The 9,296-nt window shown below is 36.7% G+C and overlaps 1 protein-coding gene across 3 annotated transcripts in view; it reads left to right on the forward strand.

Annotated features, from left to right (window-relative positions):
- Window positions 1–7,434, forward strand: part of GCFC2 (GC-rich sequence DNA-binding factor 2) — a 28,288-nt gene extending 20,854 nt beyond the window's left edge. For all 3 annotated transcript variants that reach the window (XM_040993632.1, XM_040993633.1, XM_040993634.1), the window contains exons 14-18: window positions 945–1,021; window positions 3,917–3,983; window positions 5,011–5,157; window positions 6,264–6,388; window positions 7,180–7,434. In XM_040993632.1, the coding sequence (XP_040849566.1) occupies window positions 945–1,021; window positions 3,917–3,983; window positions 5,011–5,157; window positions 6,264–6,388; window positions 7,180–7,294 (531 nt within the window). In that variant the 3' untranslated portion in view covers window positions 7,295–7,434. The remainder of the gene's footprint in view (window positions 1–944; window positions 1,022–3,916; window positions 3,984–5,010; window positions 5,158–6,263; window positions 6,389–7,179) is intronic.
- The last annotated feature ends 1,862 nt before the right edge of the window (window positions 7,435–9,296 follow it).

Raw genomic sequence — 9,296 nt, forward strand, 5'->3', positions numbered from 1 at the left:
GAATCTGTTTTTGAGTAATATGGACAGCCAAAAATATTAGTTCTTCAAATCCATAACCATGAGATGATTTTATGCTTTTTAGTTAACTCTTCAATTTCTTTCATCAGTGTTACAGTTTTTGTTGCCAAATTATTTCACCTCTCTCCTGCAGTTTTAATAGATGTTGTAAATGGGATTGCATTGTTAATTTCTTATTCCATCTTATATGTTACTGGATGTACTGAAATGTTAATGGTTTTTGGAAGCTGATCTTGTATCCTGCATTTTTTAACTGATTGTATTTATCATTTTTAATAATCTTTATGTATATATTTTGCGGAAATTTTAGTTTTGTAAATGAACAATCATATGTGCAAACAGGGACAGTTTGACATCCTCCTTTCCAGAGTGGTTGCAGTCGGACTGACATTCGGACACAGTGCGTTAATCTGCTTCCTGCAGTACCTGTGTCCTATAGGAGTAGCAGTTCAGGTCCTAGCTGCTCCATTTCTAATCCAGCTTCCTGCTGTTGTTCCTGGCAAAACAGCGTATGGTCGCCACTCATTTGACAGATCCAAATGATATTCTGAATTCCTGGTGCCAGCCTGGCCCACCCAGCCATTAGAGCCCACTGCAACCAGTATTTCTCTTTCCCTTTCAGAGTACATAACTTTGCCATTAAAATAAATAAATGTGTGTGTTTTTCAAATGCATGCGCTTGTTTCCTTCTTGCTTAATGCTGTGGGTAGCACTTCCAAAGATACTGATTGAGCAGCCAGGAGCCTGTGGTTTAATTACTTTCATACTTCCTCTTGCTGATTTCTAGGTTTTTTCCCATTGTAATCAGAGAAAATACAGCATTTTAATTATTTAAGTTCAATTTTACGGTTAAAATTATGTTTTTTTGATAGCTTCGTTTCCACTTATACTAACACTAATGATGTTCTTCAATTTTTTGTAAATAGGATTTATTTAAAACTATCATTTTAAGAATGAAGAAGGCAATAGAAGATGATGTTTTTATTCCTCTGTATCCAAAGAGGTAAGAGCTGCTAGGTGTACATTGCTTGAGACAATGAATCACTTAATATAGATTTGCTTCAAAAGTGTAATTCAAAGAAGCTGTAATGAGTGTTTTCAAAATATGTGTATATACATTTGTTAAGATACAAACAGATTATGGCAAATACTGCCCAATCATGTGCTACACAAGGGGGATTCAAAAAACTAGTGAAATATTCACATTATTTTTTAATTCTCGTTTTCCATAAACTTGTTTTGGAGATCCCTCATGTGCTTAGCACTTGGACATATCGTTTGTTTCTTTTTCTTGTTGATACAATAATGTGCATTTAAAAATACAATTAAGGTATAAACTCTTAGTCATTTCTAGTTTTTTACAACACATATTTTCCATGAACTTATAGACCATACATGCGTGGATTTCTTTCTTTTTTTCTTTTTTCCCAAAATGAACAATTTCCTTTTTCTTCCATTCAGAAATTTTTATTTATCTGAAAAACAGAGTTTCCAATTTCTGGTTCACTTGGCAAATGCCTATAACAGCTGAGACTGAAACCAGGAACTTCTTGCCTGGGTGGCGCGAACCCCATAGCTTGAGGTGCCTCCCAAGGGGTGCTTTACCTGGGAGCTGAAATTGAGAGCTTGAACCAGCAGTTAAACACAGATACCACTGTATAGGATGGGATGTGGTTGGCTGGCTTTTGTTTGTTTGTTTGTTTGTTTAATTTTATTTTTTATGATTTTTACATAGTTGATTAGGGTGCGAAGAGTCAAAGGCTAGAGGAAAGTGGGTGAGACCATTGTTCTCTTTTTTCGGTCCTGTATCTGGGGAAAGGGGAAGATAAGGGGAAAAGCCACACTCAGCCTCCCACCCATCCCAGGGTCCCCGATGTGGGGCATGCGCTGAAGGACCTGTTCAAGTGATTTTGATAGTTCAGCAGTTCTGAATTGCTATCGATCCCACCACTCCAGTCATGATGAAATCTCTCCAGAATCCACTAGCTGACATAGTCCACCTTAGAGTCTCTGTTTGCCTAGATATTCACTGCCAACGCTTTGCTGGGGTAATTGATCAATTTCTTCTGTCCTCTGCTATGGTATCAAGTGTCCTCTGCAGTCTCCAATATACTGCCATATCCTCATGTGCATCTGGGTATGCTGTCTACTGTTCTGCCTAAACCATTGAAGAGACCCAGCTCTAATACATACACTCCACAGTCAGACCATGGAACCCGCAATTCTGTCCATGGTTGCATCTGTCATTGGTAAAATTAGTGCCTAGCTCACAGGACTTCAGGAGTCATAGGATAAGGCCTAGAACATGACAAAGGAGCCAAAACCTGCATCTGTGAATTCTCTGTTCAGTTTAAATCATGAACCAAGTAGAGGGGATTGTCAGTGAGTTCACAGAAATTGTATATTATGAAAATACTGTGCATGGATTTAAGAAAATATTGCACCAAAACAAATATATGTTTTTAATACCATTTTGCCAAAGACTTCAGAAATTTTTTATTATTTAAATGTATTATCTTTTATTTTGTCTGTTACACAGCCTGGGCAGGGTTCAGTCAGGCTGGTAGCTGGACACTCAGTGCATGTCTCCCACAGGAATGGCAGGGACTCACTGCTGTTTCTCAAGGTTCACATTAGCAGGAAATTGGAATCCAAAGCAGAACTGGGACTTGAAGTCAGCCATACCTGTGTGGGATGTAGGCATTTTAACCAATGTCTCAACAGCTAAAGCAACACCCTCCTCCTCCAAAAGTTTTCAAGTACCCATGTGTTCAGTTCATTGCATAGTCATACGTTTGCCAAGAAAGCATCAGTTGGCAACCATTCATGAAAGGCTATTAGCCATCAATAAACAGAAGATGAAAAAGCTTTGTGGGAGGAGGGAAAAAGGAACCCCTGAGCTTTCTGTTTCAACTCATGAGGAGATGTCTGCGTATAAACATTTTTGCCCGGTAAATTTGTTTTATGTTTCAGTTAAATGTTACAGTCCTAAGATTCAGAGTTGTATTTGTTCCCGTCCGTAACCTGCAATCATGCAGTTGGTATTTTTCTGTCTGTAAATGGATAGAAAACCAGTAGTAATGACTGGTATTAATTTTATCTTTGCAGAATTCTTTTTCACAGATACAGCTAAATACTTACACATGCTGTGATCTGACTACCCCTACCTTTTCAGAACAGAGAATGTATATTGTAGGGGCCGTTGTTTGTCCCATCAGTCAAGATGTCTTCATCCCACATAGGGATGTATGGGTTCTGTACCCAGCTCTGCCTCCTGACTCCAGCTGACTTCCATCGCAGAACCTGTGATGTAGAATGTGGTGGTTCGGTTGGGTCCCGCTTACCCATGTGGAAGACTGAGACTGAGTTTTTAGCTCCTAGCTTGAGCCAGGTAGATTCTAGGCCATTGCAGACCTTTAGGAAGTAGAAGTGAACCACCGAAGAGAAGCTCTCACATACTCACTCACATACTGTTTCTCACACTATCTGTATAATTTTTAAAAATGAATAAAACTTGGAGAAAGTTCCAACTAGTTCTGGGCCTTCCTTTACTCTTTAAGAATCTTTGCATGTTATCATCTAAAGTAGTTTCCTCTTTCTTTTATAAGCTGGGTAGTAACTGCGCAGGCACTGAGAGCATGTTAAGTGGCAGGCTGTCGCCAACAGCCTAGTAAAGTTTTATGGACAGATCATTCCTCATATGTGCATATGGTGAAGAAACTGCTGGGACAGAATGTCTTCATCTTCATACATATCATCTACATACCCCTCATCTCCATTTATATTCCCTTAAAATTTAGTTTGGTCGGCTTAAAAAAATCTGTTTGGTAATCTCTGATTCTAAAAGAATAACAGTTATTTGTATTTTTTAACCCTTGTTTTTTTTGTTTCAAATTAGTGCTGTAGAAAACAAAATGTCACCACATTCAAAGTTTCAAGAAAGACAGTTCTGGTCAAGTCTAAAGGTAAGAAGAAAATGACAAAAAAAATCAGAACACAGATTGTCATGTAATTTGTTTAAAGATACAGTTTATTATAGAAAAGAAAATAGGCTTCTCTAAGGACCAAACTGTATTTTAGGTTTGGTGGCATATATATTCTCAAGAGCCATTTGAGGAGGCAACCAGCAGAGGGCAGCACAGGCTCTCCCTCACTTGTTCTCTTATTCTCACTCTCTTCATTTCAAACAACTTTTTAAGAAATAAGATGAATTAACATTTGCCATTTGGTAAGGGAAAAGACTCAAAGGAGCAATCTTAGCAAGAGCATAATGTGTGAAAAAATATAACAGACTAGCAAACTGCATATAGTCCAGCACTCGGCAATTGTACCTCAAGAAGTTAAGGGAAAATGCATATTCTAAAAAAAAGCCACGTGTGGATTTTTCATTTTTTGAACCAAAATGAAAAGAATAACTTTTTGAGATACCTTACGTAATATTAGGAAGAAAGTGACATAGACTATCAAAGTCACAGAAAAATGTGGATTTAGAGTAGGGAACAATAACCAATTTTTGACTTACTAGAATATGTTTTAAATATTTAGGTATTTTTATACTTACAGGTGACTGTTAGCCTTATTGTAGATATGAGGCCGTTAGCATTGCACATTGACTTCTCAAAGACACACAGTTGTGACAGTGGCACTGGCTTTCCAAGCTGTCTTTTATGAATCCTAAAGTTCTGATAGTAATTGTTAGCCCAAGCTCCACTAGAGAATGGATTGAAGAGGAACATTTTTTGACTGGGAAGGCTCTAATATATGTCAAGACAGATTTGGAATATTATTCTAGGAAATGGAATAGGATGAGCAAATTCATGGAGGTTGGAAAGATTTAAGCATTTGTTCAGAGATGTTTTCTGTTCCAAAATTGACGGCTCTAATAAGCTACTGGGGTAAGAGTTTAAGAATTTGACCATCTTTTTATGTTTGTCAGAAACTTAAAATTTCATGTCAGAGGAAAAAAATGCATATACCTGTGTTATCTTCCAGCTCTTCCGCAACATTCTTCTTTGGAATGGACTCCTCCAGGATGACACCCTTCAAGAACTAGGTCTAGGGAAGCTGCTGAACCGCTACCTTATGATAGCTCTTTTTAATGCTGTTCCTGGACCAGAGGTTGTTAAGAAATGCATCCAGGTAAGCTGTCTAGGACTGATGATGATTTTATCATTTTTAGAAATTCACCTATTAAAGGCTAGTTTGTTCAGCCAAGAGCAGTCAGTTCGGCAGTTTAGAAGTTTGTACCCTGGCTTCCAGTGCCACTAATAAAGGAGTGAAAACCACTACTTAGTAGAGGACGCTAGGACAGCTGGCCTGTTTACTAGAATGGTAGATACTCACCTCTCACTGCTTGTATATCCCTATGTAGAATTTACTTGAATTGAAACATGAGTTGTAAAAAGTGAAATTCCGAGTATACTATGATAAATGACTGTATCTGAGAACGAGAGAGGCTTTTAAAAGCTAAAGGTGCAGCAGGTGTTTAGTGTGTTAAGATGATGTGTCCCATGTTGGAGTTCTTGCGTTTGATACCAGGCTTTGGCTCCTGCCTACAGTTGCCTGTTATTGCAGTCTTTGGTAGCAGCAGTTTACGTTCTTGCTGCCCATATAGGAGTCTTAGATTCAGCTCCCATCTCCCACCTTTGGCTCAACAGTCTCAGCCCATTGCAGGTACCCAACAAGTGGTATCACTCTCTCTGTTGTTTTGTTTTGTTTTGTTTTGTTTTGTTTTGTTTTGTTTTGTTTTGTTTTGTTTTGTTTTTAAGGAAAAGGGAAGCCAGGGGTTTCTCCTCTGGGTCTCTCATATGAGTGCAGGTGCCCAAGGTTTTGGGCCATCCTCTGCCTGCTCTCCCATGCCATTTGCAGGGAGCTAGATCAAAAGTAGAGCAACTGAGACATAAACCAGTGCCCATATGGGATGCTGGTGCCACAGTTAGAAAATTAGCATGATATGCCACCATGCTGGCCCCAGTTTTCTGGTTTTTATTTAGAAATGATTCTGTACAGTTAAATGGATTAGAAGCATAAGAATATATAAGAAAATTTAGGTATAATATGCTTTAAGCTCTAAGTATTGAAAGTGAATTTTTAAAATATGTACAACCTTTGACAGTGAGATGAATGTATAAAAACTTTTATAGAACCAAGAACTTTAGAGTAACAGTCAACTTGCAGTATCGATAAAAGGTTATGCTAACAAGAATCCTTAGATCATTATTATAGCAGTATGTTTTAATTAACAGATAGCAGCTTGTCTACCCGAAAAATGGTTTGGAAATTCTGCCATGAGGACATCTATTCCCCAGCTAGAAAATTTCACTAAAGTTTTACTGCAGTCTGCACATAAGTTATCTGCAAGTGAATTCACGTAAGGCCTATTTTATTGTCACTCCCATAATCACTGGTCATGAATTCTTTATGCTGTCAGTAATTTTTAGAGATTTATATTTGTGTTATACTTGAAAAATCTCTTAGAGACTTTGTAGTATATAACATCTTGGTAGATATTTTTTATTTAATTTTTAATTTTAGTTTTGACGATGTTTACATAGTAGATTGGGGTGGGAAGGGTCAGGGGTTAGGGAAAAATTGGTAGATATTTTCATGGTTATTTTTTATTTTATTTTATTTTTAAAGATCTATTTATTTTTATTGGAAAGGCAGATATACAGAGAGGAGGAGAGACAGAGAGGAAGATCTTCTATCCAGTGGTTCACTCCCCAAGTGACCGCAATGGCCAGAGCTGAGCCAATCTGAAGCCAGGAGCCTCTTCCGGGTCTCCCACACGGGTGCAAGGTCCCAAGGCTTTGGGCTGTCCTCGACTGCTTTCCCAGGCCAAGCAGGGAGCGGGATGGGAAGTGGGGCTGCTGGGATTCAAACCGGCGCCCATATGGGATCCTGGCACATGCAAGGCAAGGACTTTAACCTAACTACACTATCGTACCAGGCCCATGGTTATTTTTTAAATGGCTCACTTTTTAGTAGTCTGTATTTTAACTTTATAATTATGTGGGAAAGACAGCATCTGTATTCTATGATATTTGCAATTAAACTTTCACCTTTAGATTAATGCCTAATATACCACAAGTCAAGAATTTACCACTGTGCCCCATATGTTTCATTTTTAAGGAGGAAATGCTGTTTTATTTTGTTTTTCAGGGATGAAATCAAAGAAATTATTCTTATTCTGGTGAAAATAAAAGCTTTGAATCAAGCAGAATTTCTTATAGAAGAGTATCATCTAGACAACTTTAAATCACTAATTGACGTCTGATTAAATCTTATAGGAAAGTCCTAAAGAAGGAGACTTTGAATACAGTCACATTCAATGCTATCACATGAAAAAAACAAAACAAAACAAAAACCAAACCTGGTCCCTCTTTATTCCCTGCACTGAGGCTGGACTCTGCGAGACGGCAGTGGCAGCCCGCACCCCTCTCCGTTCACACTGTCTCCTGGTGTCCTGAGAGGCTGCCCTTCTCGTTCTGTGCTCTTTGAGGAATTAAATGCACAGCCACATAAAAGTTCAACATGTTTACTTTTGATTCCTTTGACTTCCTTACTAATTTAAGAAATGTATTTCAGCCATGTGAACATATTAGTAAGTTGCTCTGAACAACAGAAATATCTGTTACTTTTTAAGCTATTTATGATAAATATTTCTATGTAAAATTAAGCTAATCTGAGACTCTTAATTAGAATGAATTATTAAGTGTTAAGTGGTTACAACATTGTAAGGCCTTTGATAACTAAGGATTGTCAAATTGTCTAACAATTTGTTGTAATCACCGAAATGTGAATTGTGAAGAATGCCAAAGAGCCGCCCCAGGGATAGGTACCATCATTTTGGTAATTCATTGTAAATTTGAGCAGAAAGAAGAATGTATTTTAATTGCTTATTTCATTATGGTTAGTAAACAGTGGCAGTGTGTTGATTTTGGCCATTTGTAATTCATTTTGAAATAACTATTTCTTATTTTTATATTCAAAATATTAACCTTTGCCTTTCCTATTTAGTTTTCTTTACATGCAGCTTTTGTTGATGTACTGTCATAATTTCATATCATAAAGTCATTTTTGTCATTAATGATAGGATTAAAAAGGAAGTATTTTAGAGACACAGAGCATGATTCATTTGCCGATAAATTTTTCTCTGTGAAAGAGGCAAAATAACTGAGTTTAGCGGTGATTTTTTTATCTTTAATAACTCAAGGGCAATGCTAAATATATATTTTGCAAATTCTTGCCCAAAAGATAAATGAATAAAGGGTGAATAAAGGTTTATATATGAAGTTTGAATATTTTCTGTGACCTAAATTTATATCACCCCTACTTTTGAAACTGATATAGTTTAACTGTTGGGTATGTTATTTCCATTGTAATTATTTCTATTGCCTTGTAATGTGCTAGTCTGAAGGATTTTCTAAATATATCGATTACGTTAATTGTATCATAGAATGTTGTCTAGCAGTTTCAACCATTGCTGAAAAGCGCTTAGCGTTCCTACACAGCTACTGTCCTAAAGTAACTGCTGTTAACTTTATCCTTTCAGAACATTTATCTATTTATAAAAATGTGTCTATCTGTGTAGCTATACATAGCTTTGTTTTTTATATAAATGGAGGTAGTTTATTTGAACATGAAATTTGTAATTTTTTCACTATTAAAATATTCATTTAGAAATTATCCTGTGCCTATGGGATTTTTAAAGATAGGTTTAAAATGTTTCAAATTATGCAGCACAACTCCTGTTTTTGTAGAAAGGGAAATATTAGAACTGTTTTCAAAACTGCAAATTGACCAATTTTAAAACTTCTCTAATAGCTTTCATTTCCGTTTCATTATGCCTGCAGTTAGAAAAAGGTTTTGTCTGTCATATAGATATAATTTAAAGAAGCTTTTGAAGTTTATCTAATTCTCAGTTTAATTTTCTTTCTTCCTATTACTGGGAGATGGATAGAAGAAAGGGGAGGAACACAACTAGCAAAGGCAAAATCCTGACCGGCCCACTCCTCTTACAGCATAGTTCCTTCCCTGGATGTTTCTGTTCACGAAAAGAATGACAAATTTTACAGAATCCAGTGGATTACCTGGAATATTTTTTCATAACAGAAAGCCACTTCAAAACAGTTGACTTTCTAGACTGTTTTCAAAATGAACTATATGAATGACTGCTAAAAATACCATATATGATTTAAGTCTGAAAAAGATACTAGACTAATATCCTCATGAAGATAAAAATGGAAATGCTTAAAAATATTAGCAGATTAAATCCA

The sequence above is a fragment of the Ochotona curzoniae genome, unplaced genomic scaffold (genome assembly GCF_017591425.1).
Source record: "Ochotona curzoniae isolate NIBS_2020 unplaced genomic scaffold, NIBS_Ocur_1.0 contig_883, whole genome shotgun sequence".
Classification (NCBI taxonomy): Eukaryota; Metazoa; Chordata; class Mammalia; order Lagomorpha; family Ochotonidae; genus Ochotona; species Ochotona curzoniae.